The sequence below is a fragment of the Ictidomys tridecemlineatus genome, chromosome 3 (assembly GCF_052094955.1).
Source record: "Ictidomys tridecemlineatus isolate mIctTri1 chromosome 3, mIctTri1.hap1, whole genome shotgun sequence".
Taxonomy (NCBI): Eukaryota; Metazoa; Chordata; class Mammalia; order Rodentia; family Sciuridae; genus Ictidomys; species Ictidomys tridecemlineatus.
In genome coordinates this window covers 85,236,855-85,255,567 of record NC_135479.1, presented here as the reverse complement: position 1 = coordinate 85,255,567, position 18,713 = coordinate 85,236,855, and the positions used below count along the sequence as shown (strand labels likewise).

At 34.9% G+C, this 18,713-nt stretch overlaps 1 protein-coding gene across 3 annotated transcripts in view; it reads left to right on the top strand.

Annotated features, from left to right (window-relative positions):
• Pik3cb (phosphatidylinositol-4,5-bisphosphate 3-kinase catalytic subunit beta) overlaps window positions 1-18,713 on the top strand; it is a 134,776-nt gene that overhangs the window by 73,181 nt on the left and 42,882 nt on the right. For all 3 annotated transcript variants that reach the window (XM_078043407.1, XM_040269882.2, XM_005328017.5), the window contains 2 exons: window positions 12,021-12,272; window positions 13,928-14,024. In XM_078043407.1, the coding sequence (XP_077899533.1) occupies window positions 12,021-12,272; window positions 13,928-14,024 (349 nt within the window). The remainder of the gene's footprint in view (window positions 1-12,020; window positions 12,273-13,927; window positions 14,025-18,713) is intronic.

The window sequence follows — 18,713 nt, the reverse complement described above, 5'->3', positions numbered from 1 at the left end:
TTGATCTTATATCCTGCTACTTTGCTGAATTCATTTACTAGTTCTAGAAGTTTTCTGGTATAACTTTTAGGGTCTTCCAGGTAAAGAATCATATCATCAGCAAATAGTGCCAATTTGAGTTCTTCTTTTTCTATGTGTATCCCTTTAATTTCTTTCATCTAATTGCTCTGGCCATTGTTTAAAGAACTATGTTAAATAGAAGTGTCTTGTTCCAGTTTTTAGAAGGAATGCCTTCAATTTTTCTCCATTTAGAATGATGTTGGGGGCTGGGGATGTGGCTCAAGCGGTAGCGCGCTTGCCTGGCATGCGTGCTGCCCGGGTTCGATCCTCAGCACCACATACAAAAAACAAAGATGTTGTGTCCGTGGAAAACTAAAAAATAAATATTAAAAAATTCTCTCTCTCTCTCTCTCTCTCTCTCTCTCTCTCTCTCTTTCTCTCTGTCTTTAAAAAAAAAAAAAGAATGATGTTGGCCTGGGGCTTAGCATGTCTTTATGATGTTGAAATATGTTTCTATTATCCTGAGTTTTTCTAGTGTTTTGAACATAAAGGGGTTCTGTATTTTCTCAAATGCTTTTTTTTGCGTCTGTTGAGTTGATACTTATCTTTAAGTCTATTGATGTGATGAATTACATTTATTGATTTCCGTATGCTGAACCAACCGTGCATCCCTGGGATGAATCCCCCCACTTGATCATGGTGCACGATCTTTTTGATATGTTTTTGTATTCGATTTGCCAGAATTTTATTGAGAATTTTTGCATCTATGTTCATTAGACATATTATTGGTCTGAAGTTTTCTTTTTTTGATGTCTTTGCCTGGTTTTGGTATCAGGGTGATATTGGCCTCATAGAGTGAGTTTGGAAGTGCACTCTCTTTTTCTATTTCCTGAAATAAATTGGAGAGTATTGGTATTAATTCTTCTTTAAAGGTCTTCTAGAACTTGGCTGTTTATCCATCCGATGCTGAGCTTTCCTTGGTTGGTAGACTTTTGACGGTGTCTTCTATTTCGTCACTTGAAATTGATCTGTTTAAATTGTGTATATCATACTGATTCATTTTGGGCAAATTATATGACTCTAGAAATTTGTCGATGCCTTCAATATTTTCTATTTTATTGGTGTACAAGTTTTCAAAATAATTTCTAATTATCTTCTGTATTTCTGTTGTGTCTGTGATATTTCCTTTTTCATCATGTATGTTAGTGATTTGAAGTTTCTTTTTCCTTTGTTAGCATGGCTAAGGGTCTCTCAATTTTATTTATTTTTTTTCAAAGAACCAATTTATTGTTCTGTCAATTTTTTTCAACTGTTTTGTCTCAATTTTATTGATTTCAGCTCTGATTTTAATTATTTCCTGTCTTATACTGGTTTTGGTGTTGATTTGTTCTTTTTTTTTCTAGGTCTTTGAGATGTAATGTTAAGTCATTTCTTTGTTGACTTTTTCTTCTTTTAAGGAATGAACTCCATGCAATGAACTTTCCTGTTAGAACTGCTTTCATTGTGTCCCAGAGATTTTGATATGTTGTATTTGTGTTCTCATTTACCTCTAAGAATTTTTTAATCTTTTCCTTGATGTGTTCTCCTACCCATTGTTCATTCAGTGGAATATTATTTAGTCTCCAGGTGTTGGAGTGGATTTTATTTCTTATTTTATCATTTATTTATAATTTCATTCCATTATGATCTGATAGAATGCAGTGTAGTATCTCTACTTTTTTATATTTGCTAAGAGTTGCTTTGTTGCATAGCATATGGTCTGTTTTAGAGTTGGATCCATGTGCTGCTGAAAAGAAAGTGTATTCTCTTGTTGAAGGATGAAATGTCCTATACATGTCAGTGCCTGCTGGTAGAGGGGTGGACCCAGGCCTTCTGTGAGCCTGGACCCCGCGCAGGCCAGTATGGGTGGATCTAAGCCACCAGGCTTGACCTCCCATGGTAGTCTGCTGTTTGGAAGGGTCCTACACCAGAGGCTAGGTTCTGGCTGGTATCTGTCCCACTTGTGGAGAGGTAGACCTGGGCCTACTATAGCCTGGGTCCCACAGGGGCTGCTGTGGGCGATCTGCGCTGGGTCTCAGCTTTGATTTTAATTATTTCCTATCTTCTGCTTTTGGTGTTGATTTGTTCTTCTTTTTCTAGGGCTTTGAGATGTAGTGTTAGGTCATTTATTTGTTGACTTTTTATTCTTCTAATGAATTTTAGGTACTCTTAATATAGACTACAGTAATCACTTGGATATGTATATTAAAATATCATGTTGTATACCTTAAATATATATAACTAGAAAGATTCTTGCCAAGCATGGTGGCACATGCATGTGATTCCAGTGACTTGAGAGGCTAAGGAACATCATAAGGTCAATAGCAACTCAGCAACTTAGGCCATAAGCAGCTTAGTGAAACTGTCTCAAAGTAAACATATAAAAATTTAAAAAAATTAAAAATGGGGGGCTGAGAATGTGGCTCAGTGGTTAAGCATCCCTGAGATAAAAACCTCAGAGCCAAATATGAAAATAAAAAAATAATGAGATACATCCTTTCAATAGCTGTCATTAAAATAAGGACTTTGTTCTTAAGATGTCAGCAAAATTTTTCTTTTTAATGAGTGTGCTTATGGCCAATTTGTCTGTTTTCTATGTTTGTAATAAATTTATTTTTCTTTTTTTCTCTCTCTCTTCTTTTTTTGGTACCAGAGATGGAACTCAGGAGCACTTAACCACTGAGCCACATTCCCAACCCCCCTGCCCGCTTTTTTTGAGATAGCATATTGCTGAGTTGCTGACGATAGCTTTGAACTTGTGATCCTCTTGCCTCAGCCTCCCAGATCACTGGTATTACAGGCATGAGCCATTGCACCTGGTTTATTTTTCTTTTTTCTTTTTTTCTTTTTTCTTTTCTTTTTTTTTGAGAGAGAGAGAGACAGAGAGAGAGAGAATTTTTTAATATTTATTTTTTTAGTTTTTGGCGGACACAACATCTTTGTTTGTATGTGGTGCTGAGGATCGAACCCGGGCCACACGCATGCCAGGCGAGTGCGCTACTGCTTGAGCCACATCCCCAGCCCTATTTTTCTCTTTTAATTAAAAATTTCTTCATTATTTTTTTCAACTTCAAAAGTATACAATTTCAAAAGTTTGCTACAAGTAAACGAACGTACAAACATGATTAAGAAAAAGGTACTAACCTATTTTCAAATCACAAACATACAACAAGCCTTGAGTGTATCCCCCATGTTTATACAAATATCTGTAAACACATGGTATGGGAATTGCGTAAGATTTTGTTGTATTTATTTTGATACTATGTACATTTTTCTATAATCTGATATAGTTACTGTTTAATACACCTTGGGCATTTCTATGTATTATTAGTAAATATTCCATAGAGATTTCTTTCTGTTTTGGGAATTTCATTCTTTGTTTGTTTGTTTCTTTGTTTGTTTTTACTACCAGGATTGAACCTAGGGGTGCTTAACCACTGAGTCACATCCCTAGCCCTTTTATTTTTTATTTTGTCACAGTGTCTCACTAAGTTGCTTGGGTTCTGGCAAAGTTGCTAAGGCTAGCCTTGAACTTATGATCCTCCTACCTCAGTCTTCTGAATTGCTGAGATTACAGACATGCAGCACCACACCCAGCTGGGGATTTCATTCTTGTAGGCAGAAATCACATAGTCAAATCTATTTTTAAGTCATATGGAGTATAATACACACACACACACACACACACACACACACACACACACATACACACATACACACTTTAATGCAGTGATTTCTATCTATAGATGTATTTCTATCTATACATGGTAGCAAATAGTCATTTCTATTTATTCTTTCAAATTGTAGGTTATCATGTCTGTCTTCTAAAGAAAATTTGTCAGTTCCCTTTTATTTTCAATGGTGCAGGAGATTGAATCCAGGGCCTTGCACATGGTAGGCAAGCACTCTATCAATCTCTCAACTATATCTCCAGCCTTGAAGATATTTTATCAGTTTTTTAAATTCATTTGTAGTTGGTATTTCCTGTAGTCTTTTTTTTATTATTCAATTTCTTCCTCAAGTAAACTTCATTACATTCTTTATTTTCTCAAGCATTATGCTTTTTTTCTTTGTCATTGGCAAAATACCTAAAATGATTGTGCATACATTTTACCAGTTTTTCTCACTTATCAAGCTGCATTATGTTGTTCGTGAGTTTCCATTTGTAGAGAGGAGTAATGAGCTTAATGACATGTACTATTGATTGTATTTCTCTCCCCCCATGATATTATATAGCCGAATTTAAATAAGTACAATGCATTCATGACATGACTTCCTGTATACACACCTTGCTGTATACATAACATGTTCTGGAATAATGTTAAACAGAGTCTGAAAAGAAAAATGGCAGTTTTATATCTTTCTTTCCGAACTGTTTTCTTTCCTTAATGCCCAGGCTAGGATTTCAAGTATAATGTTAGATTAAGTGGTGAGAGTAATTGGATTACTCAGCATTTTCCAGAGAAACAGAGCCAATAGGAGATAGATATATAGGATGGACATATATAATATGTTTATGACATGGATATACACAATATATGTAGATATTGATATATATCACATGAAAATACATAAATCTTCATTGTAAGGAATTGGCTTATATGATTATGGAAATGAGCAACACCATCTCAAACTCTTCAGAGTAAGTCAGCAAGCTGAAGACCCAGGAGAGCTAATGATTTAGTTCTAGTGTCAGTCTAAAAGCCCGAGAACCAGGAAAAAGCCAATGTTCCAGTTATAAGACAATTAGATAGGAAAAGTTCTCATTTACTCAGGGGAGGGACAGCCATTTTGTTCTAGTCAGGTGTTCAACCAGTTGAATGAGGCCAGTCCACACTAGGGAGGGCTTTATTTTGAGACAGTATCTCACTAGGTTGCCCAGGCTGGTCCTCCTACCTCAGCCTCCCTAGTTGCTAAGAGTATAGGTATATACCACCATGCCCTGCCAATAGAAATTGTGTGTGTGTGTGTGTGTGTGTGTGTGTGTGTGTTAGTTAGATTATAGTGGTGGGGGAAAAAAAAACATAGCCTTTGAGATAGGCGATGGTTATCAGAGATGAGTATCTTGTGAATAGAGGACTAAAGGACTAGAAGTTTCATCCTCACTTCCTGACTTCCAGGTCAAGAGAGAGAAAAACTAGAGATTAACTTAATCACCAGTGACCACAATTGAAATGGAATTTATAATCAGTGGGGTTTGAAGGGTTTCTGGGTTGATACATGCATCCATATGCTGAGAGAAGGGAACACCCCAACTCCATGGAAACAAAAGCTTCTGTGCTTGGTATCCTCTGGTCCTTGCCCTATGTACTTATCATCTGGCTGTTCATTTCTATGCTTTGAAATGTACTTCATTATAAACTGGCAATTGTGTTTACCCTGAGTTTTGTGACTCATTAGACTGCGTTATTGAATGTGAGGGGGTTGTGGAATCTCTCAATTTATAACCAGTTGAACAGAAGCAGTGATGATGATCTAGGACTTGCATATGGTGTGTGTCTGTGTCTGTGTCTGTGTCTGTGTCTCTCTCTCTCTCTCTCTCTCTCTCTCTCTCTCTCTCTCTCTCTTTCTCTCTCTCTCTCTCTCTCTCTTTCTCTCTTTCTCTTTCTCTTTTTGGTACTGGGGAATTGAACCCAGGGGTGCTTAACCACTGAGCGACATCCCTAGTCCTTTTTATTTTTTATTTTGAGACAGGGTCTTACTAAATTGCTGAGGCTGGTTTTGAATTCCAATCCTCCTGCCTCAGCTTCCCAAACCACTGGAATTACAGGTGTGTGTTATGTACCCAGATGGGACTTGCTTTTGGTATGTGAAGGGGGAAGTCCTGTGGAACATGTGGGGCTGCACTAATCCTAAGTAATTAGTGTCAGAATTGAATTGTAGGGCAAACCCCAGTTGGTGTCCAAAGAATTAGTTGGTGTGGGGAAAAACACACTTTTGGTTTCAGAAGTATCAGTATAGAAGAAATGGTTTTCCCCCTTTACAAGTGATAAGGATGCAAAGTTATACTTTATGAAGTATACTTAATGAAAACTTAGGAATTCAGCTTATTCACGCTGCTGATGTTTTTTTGTGTCTAATATCTAAAGGCAAAAATGTAGTGGATTTTGGCCATATTGTGGAACGAGAGGAAATTAAGGTGTTGATGTTGTGAAAAAAATTCGTATGTTGCCCAACACAGAACATTTTTAATTGATGAGTATAGGAACTCAGCTTGTGTGTTGGCTGGCACCTCTCTGTTGTAGCACAGTGGCAAGTCCTTTGCATGACAAAACCTACTTCACTTGCTCTCCTAAGGTTCTAGGGCTTGTGAAAAACTGTCTCATTGGTAGTTTACTGAAGTTGGATAATAAAACACATGACTATATGAAGCATGATGGTACTTTAAAATTCTTAACTTTTCAGAAGACTGAAAGCGAACCAGACATCAGGAGCTCTAGGATAGTTTTACAAAATTTCACGTGATACAAGTTTGGAAAATAGATTTTCCTGTTATTTTTTTCCAAAAGTAAAAACTTTTTTTTTCTTTCCAATACGGGCATAGAACCCAGGGCCTTGCACATGCTAGGCAAGTCCTTTACCACTGGGCTACAGCCCAGCCCCCAAACAAAAACTTTTTAATGCTTATTATCATGGAAGATTCTAAATTCAGAAAACAAAATTTTCATTATTTCATTGTAAATGTAGAGCATTTTTTTTACTTTGTTTAATTTAAAGCATGTGTCAAGTCTTTTTAGTGAATTACTAGGAGATTTCCAAAGCAAAAATAATCTTAATTCCTTGATGTCAATAAATCACAATTTGACTCTTAAATAGTGATTTCATTTTTCCAGTAAAATTTTCAGAATATTCAAGTTTTTTTTTTTTTGGTAAATTTATTGTTATTAAACCCAAGTTTTGCTGGTTCTTCATTGTTACTTTTTACCAGGTTATATTCTTTGCTGTGGCTTTTCACAGACAGTATAGGAGTTTTCTAGCCCTTTGTACTTGAGAGTCCCCCCTGCCCCAGCTTTATAGACAGCTTAACCATAATACTACCTTATTTTTCTATCTCTGAATTTTGCCAGAAGTTTGTTGATCTACTTATATCAATTATTTTTTCCCAAATATTATTAGCTAATATTTATTTAGAACTTATATGGTGGATACTTGTTATTTCTCAAAGTTTGTCAAACAACAAAACATGCTAAGTAATTTATTTGAAATAGCTTGTCTTTATCAACACACTTTGAAAAATATTTATTGTTTTTACTTGTAATTTTCTGAATTTACTATATTTATTTTTTTTAGAGAGAGAGAGAGAGAGGGAGAATTTTTTAATAGAGAGAGAGAGAGAGAGAATTTTTTAATATTTATTTTTTAGTTTTCGGCAGACACAACAACTTTGTTTGTATGTAGTGCTGAGGATTGAACCCGGGCCGCAAGCATGCCAGGCGAGCGTGCTACCGCTTGAGCCACATCCCCAGCCCAAATTTATTATATTTAAATTCCATATATACAAGGTAACAAATTCATACATCTGTAAGATCTCTAGGAATAAGAAATGCCATTTTTATCCTGAAATTCCCATTTTTCAACTCTCATACAACAAATGCAAAATATATTATGTGTTTTATTTATTTATGATTTACTTAATAATATTTTACAGGTGATTGGAGGTGATGTCTCTCTCTCTCTCCCTCTCCCACTCTTCATCTTTCTCTTTTTTAACATACAATATACAGTTTTGAATTTTTAAAAAATAGTGAGGATATTTAACTGGCAACAAATAAAAAAATGTTATTAGCAATTTTCTCAGTAGGTATGTATGTAATAAGATCCTTCTTGATCTTATTAATTACTTGATGTGGACTCCATATTTGGCCCTCTGCTTGGTATTCTAGTAGTGGACAAAGCAAAGGGAAAACTTGATCAGTTATAATATTTAGATTGCAATAAGATTTAAGAAACCTAGTTCTTCAAGAGTTTGTAGCTCATGAGTCCATAAATTGAGAGTTTAGTGAATCCTTTTTTTGTTGTTGTTGGACACCAAGGATTGAATTCAGAGGCATTCAACCACTCTGCCATATCCCCATCCCGATTTTGTATTTTATTTAGAGACAAGGTCTCACTGAGTTGCTTAGTGCCTCGCTTTTGCTGAGGCTGGCTTTGAACTCGGTAATTCTCCTGTCTCTGCCTCCTGAGTTATTGGGATTACAGTCAGGCACCACTGCATGCAGCCAGATTCTTCTGAGGAAGACAGTGGGTGATGTGTTAAGCATAGCACTGCTGCCAGTATCATTGTAGTAGGTAAAACAATGCTTTACATATCTGTTTCCTACAATATCTTTCATTAGGTAAATACAAAATATCATAATCACTATGCAATTACAAAAAAAGTCATTCTATGAGACAAAAAACTAATTTGGTCCAACTTCCATACTCAGCCTTGTGATGTTTATCTTTAGCTGAATATTAATATTTGAACTTGCCAAAGAACTATATCGTGTATCCTTCAGGAAATTCTGTAATTTTATTCAAAACTGGGCTTGGGGTAGGATTGTGCAACAGACACTTTGTTGTGTCTATTTAGATCAAATGTATACTGAGCCTAGTGTAGAGTTAGTTATCTTAGAGATTCATAATGTGAGTAGATGATGCTCCTACCCATCTCTTTTTGCCTTTCATGGAGATGTATGGAGTGTCAGGTGCCTATGAAATAACCTGCATTTTCCAGGAAAAATATTTTTTTCTTCAAGCTTTTCTATACCATCCCAACACATACCCTGTGCTCACTATTTAGTAACAACAGTGTATCTCTCTTTAGTAAGTATTGGATTCTTATTTTCGATATATAATTTGATCTTCCAAATGACATGGTTTCCTCATGAGTAACGGTGGAATAGTATTTCATTGTTCTAATGTTCTGTACCTTACAAATAGAATAAATTGATAGGAAGAATCTTGTCACATCAGCATGTCATCTTGAAGTAACAGGAAACCTGACAAAAAAGCTTAAACAGGGCATCAAAAGAAATTGTGTAGTTTTATTCAATGTTACAGGCTTATTACCTTACAGAGTAAATGTCGTTAGAAGTTCTGATCAGTGAAGGAAAGAAGAGTAAGAAATGATTTTTCTAGTGATGAAATAATAATTTTACATTTAAAATTGGTTGGTCTTGGTGCTTCTGCCCAGAATCATGTGGCATGGAAAAGAAGCAGGTAATTGCGCTCATCCAGGGTGTGGACTTCTAGATGAGTGTGAAAAGGAGAGACAGGTGCTTGCAGAGAGACAAAAGCTGATGGAGAAGTGGGGAAGTGGATTGTTGGTTGTTGAAATCAGTGTTAAAAGAGGCCTCGATGGGAGCAAGTCTATTTTCCTGTGGAAATGTTGGGGTGAGTTAGAAGAGAAAGTTTGTTGGAAAGTGAGGTGTGAGAACTAGTGATCTGGAGGTGCTAAGACATGGGGAAGTCAAATGCAAGGTGTTATTGGGAAAGGCTGAGGGAAAGGAGTAGAGATTTTGAGTTAAAGGAATTTAGAAGTCAGATGAGCTCTTGAATCTGGATTTTCAAGACTAGCCTGAGCAACAATAGCAAGACCCTCTTGGGGTGCGGGGGAGTTCATTCCTGTTCTGTCTAGTGGTCTATGTTGGCTATTAAAAATGCTAGTGTTGTTAGTATCTCATAGATACTCATAGCATATAGGTGGATGTAAAGATTTCCTAAAAGTGTAGTTGGGTAAATCCTTCTTTATAATGTTCCTTACCATCTTTACAAACCAAAACCAAAAGTCTTTTAGATTTTTAAACTCATTTCTGAGTACATGGGAAAGTACCATAACACCAAAAAATAATTTCTGTTTTTATTCATGCTTTCATTAAATTGGATGGGTTTGGGCATTTTGTCTATATAGAGGATTTTAAACTTGGAGCATATTTTATGATACTTTCTAGAATATTAATTTTAAAATATTTTAAAGATAACAAAATCAAAGGTTATTTAAGAGATGACAAGTCATTCTAGTATAAATTATTATTCATATTCTTTTTTTTTTTTTTTTTTTTTTTAAGAGAGAGTGAGAGAGGGGGACAGAGAGAGAGAGAGAGAGAATTTTTTAACATTTATTTTTTCTTAGTTCTTGGCGGACACAACATCTTTGTTGGTATGTGGTGCTGCTGAGGATCGAACCCGGGCCGCACGCATGCTAGGCGAGCGCGCTACCGCTTGAGCCACATCCCCAGCCCCCTATTCATATTCTTTTCCATCACTTCATCATAGTGTGAACATGCTTTTAATAGTATTTTGATTTATCTCATTCTTCATTTAAAATTATATCATAAATCTGTATTCCCTTTATATATATATTTCATGATGGACTGAAAGAGAGCGTTTAAATAGATAACAGGTGCCATTCTCTTCATAGTACAAAGCAGGTGATGATGTTAGCTTCTTGGGATGATTTTTGATTGAGTTTAATATCAATTCACATAGTTAATAGCCTGCAGAGGAGGGAACTTTTCCCAATGTTGAGGACAAAGGAGCACAATTAGAGTACTTGGGAAGTTGGAGCACAATGGGGTCCAGAGACTTGAATAGAAGGAACACCCCTTTTTCTGAAGCTGAAGAGAATTCACTAATATGTTCAGATATAAATTCCTAGGAATATGTTTACAGGTGTTTTAGTAATCCTTTGTAATCCCTGTTACTATAATATTTACTGTTTAATAATCCATCCATGTTTGGAGTAATCGATTTTCTTCTTTTACTGTAAGCAAATCTTTGTTTTCCCCTCTAATGTCAAATACAGAGAAGTTCATAAAATAGTTCATAGACCTCCCTGAACCTGTAACACATTCTGCAGTTATTCTGATAGCTTTTAAGTAATTTTCAAGCTTTTTTAAAAATATTTATTTTTTAGGTGTAGATGGACACAACACAATGCCTTTATTTTTATGTGGTGCTGAGGATCAAACCCGGGTCCCGCCCGTGCTAGGCGAATGCTCTACCACTGAGCCACAATCCCAGCCCAATTTTCTTTTTCTTTTTTTTTTTTTAATATTTATTTTTTAATTCTCGGCGGACACAACATCTTTGTTGGTATGTGGTGCTGAGGATCGAACCTGAGCCGCACGCATGCCAGGCGAGCGCGCTACCGCTTGAGCCACATCCCCAGCCCCCCAGCCCAATTTTCAAGCTTTTAATGATTTTAAAATATTCAATCTTTTGTGATGATTTTTGATGGAATTAAATAAAATTAATACTGTTTATTAAGCAAGCTATCCTTTTCCTGTTAAGATGTGTTTGGCATACTGGTAGCTTTATATGCCACCATAACATAGTTTTTAGTTATTTTTGATCTTAAAAGTGTATCATTGGGCAATTTCTTTATTTTTAGTTCTACTTTTGCCACTCACATTTATATTGAAGATAATTAGGTCATAACTTAAAAATATATATACAAGTGACTGATTAAAATTTTTTGAGAAATTTTACATATGTTCTGAATGTGATCCTTTAGGGCAAAAATGAAGAACAGTGATGTATGGGATAATCATAGGTATAGATAAAATATCTTAGTTGGCTCTTGACTTATAATGACAAAATCATAGATTATAAGCTTTTGAGCCTTTTCATTCCTCCTTTCTTTATCAGATATACAGAAGAGTCGGACAAGACCCCAAATAAATGAAGTTAGTGGTAGTTAAGCATCTGAGTAGTTCTTATGTTTATTATGTTTGTTTCTTTAACACTGTTTTAACCATCAACACCCCTGGTATTTTGACCAATATTTGATTTTTGTAGATGCTCTACCTACTTAATGAAAACAAGTTAAACTAAGCCTAGTTGGGTGAACAGCTTACCAATCAATCACAGTGTGATGGACTTACAGAGAAACAGGCATTCCATAATTTGATGTACACATTTCTTTGTTCTCCAGAGAAGACATGTTTCAGTGGTACAGTTTTCATGATTTGTATTTGTTTTCTTCTCTCCCATTACAGGTTCATGTCAGGGCTGGTCTTTTTCATGGTACCGAGCTCCTGTGTAAAACCATCGTAAGCTCAGAGATATCAGGGAAAAATGATCACATTTGGAATGAATTACTGGAATTTGATATTAATATTTGTGACTTGCCAAGAATGGCTCGATTATGTCTTGCGGTTTATGCAGTTTTGGATAAAGTAAAAACGAAGAAATCAACAAAAACTATAAATCCCTCTAAATATCAGACCATCAGGAAAGCTGGGAAAGTGGTAATGATATTCTAACTTCTGAAAAATTATTTATACAATAGGATAATTTAAAAACTTTTTGAAATAATTGAGTAATATAAGTTAAATTATATCATTTAGTGTTGGTCTCTAAGACCTGTCTTCAAGAAGTCAGTAAATCTTTATGATTATGCTTTGTTAATTCATGTTCTTTTGGCAAATTTATTTTAGTAAATTTCTTTTTTTTTTTTAAGAGAGAGTGAGAGAGGAGAGAGAGAGAGAGAGAATTTTTAATATTTATTTTTTAGTTCTCGGCAGACACAACATCTTTGTTGGTATGTGGTGCTGAGGATCGAACGCGGGCCGCACGCATGCCAGGCGAGCGCGCTACTGCTTGAGCCACATCCCCAGCCCATATTTTAGTAAATTTCATAATGTGTTTCATGACAAGTATAATATGTTTTGGAAGATAGAGATAAAAGAGAATGAAGATATGTCAAAATAACTGGTCTACAATCTCTTAATCAAAATTCCAGGTGCCAGATATATTTGAGAATTCACAATTTTGTGTATTTTAGAAAGATTAGAGATCATACCTCACTCAACATACTTTATGAGTAAAATATATGAATATTCATGCTAAATGTGGCAAATAAAGACTATCATTAGCTTCTTGTCATCTCTGTCCAGCTTTACTGTCACATTAGTTATGAACAAAGTTTTAGTTTTCAGACCTTTTTGGATTTTGAAATCCTAAATAAAGGCTGATATATCTATTCTCATATTTTCATCTCCTATTTCGTATTTTTAATCAAGTGTCTTTCAATTTTTTCTTTTTTTAAAAAAAGTTCTTTTGGGGGAGTAAGAATGAATTTTATGTTTTTAAAAATCTAGTCTTTATTTATTTATAAAAATTTGGGGGCTGGGGATGTGGCTCAAGCGGTAGCGCGATCGCCTGGCATGCGTGTGGCCCGGGTTCAATCCTCAGCACTGCATACCAACAAAGATGTTGTGTCCGCTGAGAACTAAAAAATAAAATATTAAAAAAAAAAATTGTGTCCTTTTTTTCTTAACATGGGAATTAAGCATTTCCTCTGGTTATTATCATATATTCTTCTAAAAATAAATTTTAATGACTAAAAAGTCACATAAAGTAACTTTCTTAATTTTTATTTCTATCTTCAGGATTTTTCTCAAAGTGTTTGAGTATTTATGAGGATTTTGATATATCATGGCCAAATTAATGAATCTTCAAATGTCTTCATTAAAGACCTACTAGTTCAGTGTCTCCTTTTTGGCTATATAAATGAATTCTACAAACCATAGAGACATTGTCTCCTCCCACATTAAGATTTATATAAGCTAAAAGTACTTAAAGCATAACCTGATACTATAGCACTCATTTTTTATCATTAAAATTTCCTCATCATTTTCAAAGATTCCATAGGGTATATTCCATTTTATGAATATACTGTTTTATTGTGGTATATTAATTTGCCTTTAGGATTTTCCTTAGCCATTATAAAGGTGTTAAACATTTTGGCAGATAATGTTTTGTTTTCATTTGGGGTGATTTTTTTGGAAATCATTTGGGAATTCAGAAATTTCTAGAACTAACATTGAAACAAAGGGCATAAACATGTTCACACCTTGAAGTTCATTTTTAGCATTGATTCATTGATTTCTTTTTTCAACAGCATTATCCTGTAGCATGGGTAAATACCATGGTTTTTGACTTTAAAGGACAGCTGAGGTCTGGAGACATAATATTGCACAGCTGGTCTTCATTTCCTGGTAAGATTTACATCTAATCCTTAGTGTTAAAGAGTTACTAGCTTTGGTTTGTTGACTAGTTGCAGTATCTTTTATGATTCACTCTTCTTGCATTTTAGTAAATAAACTGTCATTTTGTGTCTTTGTGATATAAAACAGATTTACATAGATTATTTATATACACTCATAAAATGATTTGATTCTTAGTATATTTTTTATTTCAATGAATCTATGCTTTAAACATGTTTAGTTTAGTTTAATGGTGGGGATCGAATGCAAGGTCTTATGCATACTAGGCAAGTGCTCTACCATTGAGCTTTATCCCCAGTTGAAAATATTTTATTTTCATAGTTTTTTAAAAAAATCCTCCTAAGGAAGAATGTCTTTCTTTTTTCTTTTTCTACATTTTATTAGTTGTCAAGGACCTTTATTTTATTTATATGCAGTGCTGAGAATCGAACCCAGTGTCTCACACATGCTAGGCAAGCGTTCTACTACTGAGGTACAACCCCAGCCCAGAATGTCTTAACAACCTTTATTGTTTCTAGTTGTGCTAACTAGTACTAACTAGTAGAAGGAGCATTTACTAAAATGGGATAGGTAATAAAACCCCTTATTAAAATTGGCTTTAGTCTAAAGTTTGAGGTAAGTAGAGTCCTTTCCACAGCATTTCTCAAATATTACTTAAAAAACCCTGATCAAATGAGATAATTTATTATCTTTTTACTGATGAATAAAGTAAAGATCACAAAGTATAAGTCAATCTTGCCTTATTGATCCACACTTAGAATTTGAATGAAAGACTGCTCTTTCCATTATTCTATACTGCTTTACTCAAAATTTAGAAATTATAATGTCAAGTTTTTATTTATAATAGTGTTTTTATTTCTCATTTTCTGTCTTTATAGTTTGTTAATATGTTTGGTAACATTGTGGAATTTGGGGGGAGTAGTGTACTGAGTATTGAACCCAGAGGTACATTACCAGTGAGCTACATCCCCAGCTCTCTTTTTATTATTTATTTTGAGACAGGCTAAGTTGCTTAGGGTCTTACAAGTTGCTGAGACTGGCCTTGAACTTTCAATCCTCCTTCCTCAGCCTTCTTAGTTGCTGGGACTATAGGTTTGCACCACCACACTTGGCAACCTTGTTAACTTATTAGATTTTTTAGAGTATTTTGTGACAGACATTTGAAAATGTTATTTTAGGAGTTGCTACCTGATAAATTATTTTTTGATAATTAGTTATTTCCTGACACTTAAAAACTCTATGCAAGCCAGGCATAGTGGCACATGCCTATAATCCCAGCAGCTCTGGAGGCTGAGACAGGAGAATCATGAGATCAAAGCCACCCTCAGCAAAAGCAAGGCGCTAAGCAACTCAATGAGACCCTGTCACTAAATAAAATACAAAATAGGGCTGGGGATGTGGCTCAGTGGTTGAGTGCCCCTGAGTTCAATCCCTGGTAAACCCTCCCCCCCAAATATGCAATATAATTGTGTGTGTGTGTGTAAATAAGCACTTGTGTGTATCTTATATCTACCCTCGGCTGCTTAAACTTCCAATAATATTCACTAATCATGCTATTCCTCAAATATAGGAGAGCTATGAGTATTTGACAGATTTCTGATGATGAGCTATATTTTCACAATAGAGTGAAAATTATACTTTCTTGAAAATCCCACTCTCACACATGTGCTCCAGAATATACAAACAACTTGATAATTATCATTATCAATGAAAATGATGATTTTTTGATGGTATTAACTTAGCATTACCTTGAACCTGACTTCATCTCTTAAGAAAATGTATGATAAAAATAATAAATGAACAGAATTAGCTTTGCCTGTATCAGCTCTAGAATTGTCATGTTTATTCCAACAGAGGCAAACAAGAAACAAAGCAACTACAAATAATGTGTCATCCAAAGTCTCTAGGTTTTCATTGCAAGCTATATAATCACATATATTGGTTTCTTTTGTATCTTTCCAGAATTCTTCATGTATGTACACTAGGAAATACAAATGTAGATTTCTATTTATGTCTCTATTCTTATACAAATTAGAATTTTCTAATCAGTGTGCATAGAGAATTACCTTTTTGTTGTTATGAGAATTAGCTTTTGATACTTCAAATAATATAATGAAAAACCTTGCCCTATGTGCAGATATATGTCTAAAGTAAATTCCCAGAAGTGGATTTTTTTTAGTGAAAGAATAAATACATTTGTAATTTCAATAATTATAAATTACTCTCCAATAGAAATTGTACGAATTTTTACTCTAAAAGTACTAAAACCTTATATTTGACTTCAGATAGGTTCAGATATGTCCTATCTGATTTCAAATGATGCACGAATTAGTGTAATGTTGCTGGAGAGCACAACTGTGGGATTATAATTTACTGATAAATAACTCTGAAAGTGAATAAATAATCAGAACTGGCTTCCATCAAGGTAAAAATTGAATCTATAAGACTGGAAAATCTTAAATAGATGAACAAAAGATTAAAGAACTGAAATTTATAGTTTTCCTACCCATTTTTTCCCCTGGGCACTATGGATTGAACTCAAGGATGCTCTACCACTGAACTAAATCCCTAGCCCATTTTGTTTTTATTTTGAGACAGCTTCTCACTAACCTACTGAGGCTGATCTTGAACTTGGAATCCTCCTGCCTCTGCCTACTGAGTAGCTGGGATTATAGTTGTGCACTACTGTGTCTGGCAACAGTTTCTGTCTTTGGGAAATCATTCCAAGTGTACATACTTTATGGACATTAGGTCTAGAAAGAATGGACTTTTTTATTTTATTTTATTTATTTTTTTAGAACATACAGAAAGAACAACTGTTATAAAAAATCATAAGAAAACAGATGTTACTTTAGAGAGGGGAGACCTAAAATTGTACTCTTAAGTCTATTCTCTCATCTGAAGTTTACTTATCTGTTAAATTAGAAAGTTATATTATCTGAACTTTAGGGTTTTCTTGCAATCCTAAGATTACATGTTCAAATCCATGAATGGACCATGGTTAGGTTGGTGGAGAAGAAAGGAAGGAGTGTCTTGAGGAAAAATGTGACTGGTAAGGTAAAAAGAGTACCACTTGGAAGGAGTACTGCAGAGACACGAGAGAAGTTATTTGTATTAGGAGTTGCAGGATAATAAAGGGAACATTACAATGTAGATTTGACAAGAGGAATGTCATTGACTCTTTGAATATCAGCATGGATACTGTAGTGATCGTGAAAACCAGATCATATGTGATTAAGAGGTTCACATGGAGAGAGAGCCTGCAGAACGGCAGAAAACCTTTGCCACCATGCACTTCAGAGCATGAATCTCCAGGATATATAAAGAACTCAAAAAAAAAACCCAAAAACTTAATACCCCCAAAACCAAATAACCTAAATAATAAATGATTAAAAGAACTGAACAAGCACTTCACAGAAGAAATACGATCTGTCAACAAATATATGAAAAAATATTCAACATCTCTAGCAGCTAAAGAAACACATATTAAAAATTACACTGAGATTCTATCTCATTGAAGTCAGAATGGCAATTATCAAGAATACAAGTAACAATAAATGCTGGTGAGGATGTGGGGGAAAAGGTACACTTATACATTGCTGATGGGACTGCAAATTGTTGCAACCATTTTGGAAAGCCATATGGAGATAACTCAGGAAACTTGGAATGGAACTACTATTTGACCCAGTTATCGTACTCCTTGGCTTATACCTAAAGGACTTAAAATCATACTACAGTGACGCTGCCACATCAATGTTTATAGCAACTCAGTTCACAATAGCTAAACTATGAATCAGCCTAGTGTCCTTCAGCAGATGAATGGATAAAGAAAATGTACATATACAAAATGGAATACTACTCAGCCATGAATTATGGCATTTGCCAGCAAATGGATGGAAATGGGGACTATCATGCTAAGTGAAATAAGCCAATCCCAAAGAACCAAAGGCCAAATGTTTTCTCCTATATGCAGATGCCAAATCACAATAAGGTGTGGGTAGGGAAAAGGAGAATTAAGGGAAGGGAGGGAAAATGGGAATAGGAAAGAGAACAGAATGAATCAGATATTACTTTCCTGTGTGCTATGTGAGTACACAACATTGTAATTCCACATAATGTACAACCAGAAGAATGGGAAGTTATATTCCTTATATGTATAATATGTCAAAATGCATTCTGCTATCATGTATAACTAATAAGAAAAGCAACAAAAAGTCCACATGCGGTGATAAAATGGTTTCTGTGGGTTACCTAATTTTGATATAGGGAGAGCAGTTCCAGTTAAGCTTTTTTCAGAGTCAAGAAGCCTTATTCAATATGAAGAAGGAGGTAAAGTATTTATTGATTTTTGTTAACTTTCTTATTTTAAAGATGTGTACAAACTCATACAGAAACTTTATTCCAAGCTCTAATAGAAAGCTAGAGACTTATTGATAGAACCATCTGCCAGACTTTCTTAAGTGACAGTACTGTTTGTGTCATTTACATGGGAGAAATACCTTACAGTTTTGTTTGGGGTTGGGGGATACCAGGAATTGAATTCAGGGGAACTCAACCACTGAGCCACATCCCCGGCCCTATTTTGTATTTTCTTTAGAGACAGGGTCTTGCTGAGTTACTTAGTACCTTAGCTGTTGCTGAGGCTGGCTTTGAATTTGAGATCCTCTTGTCTCAGCCTCC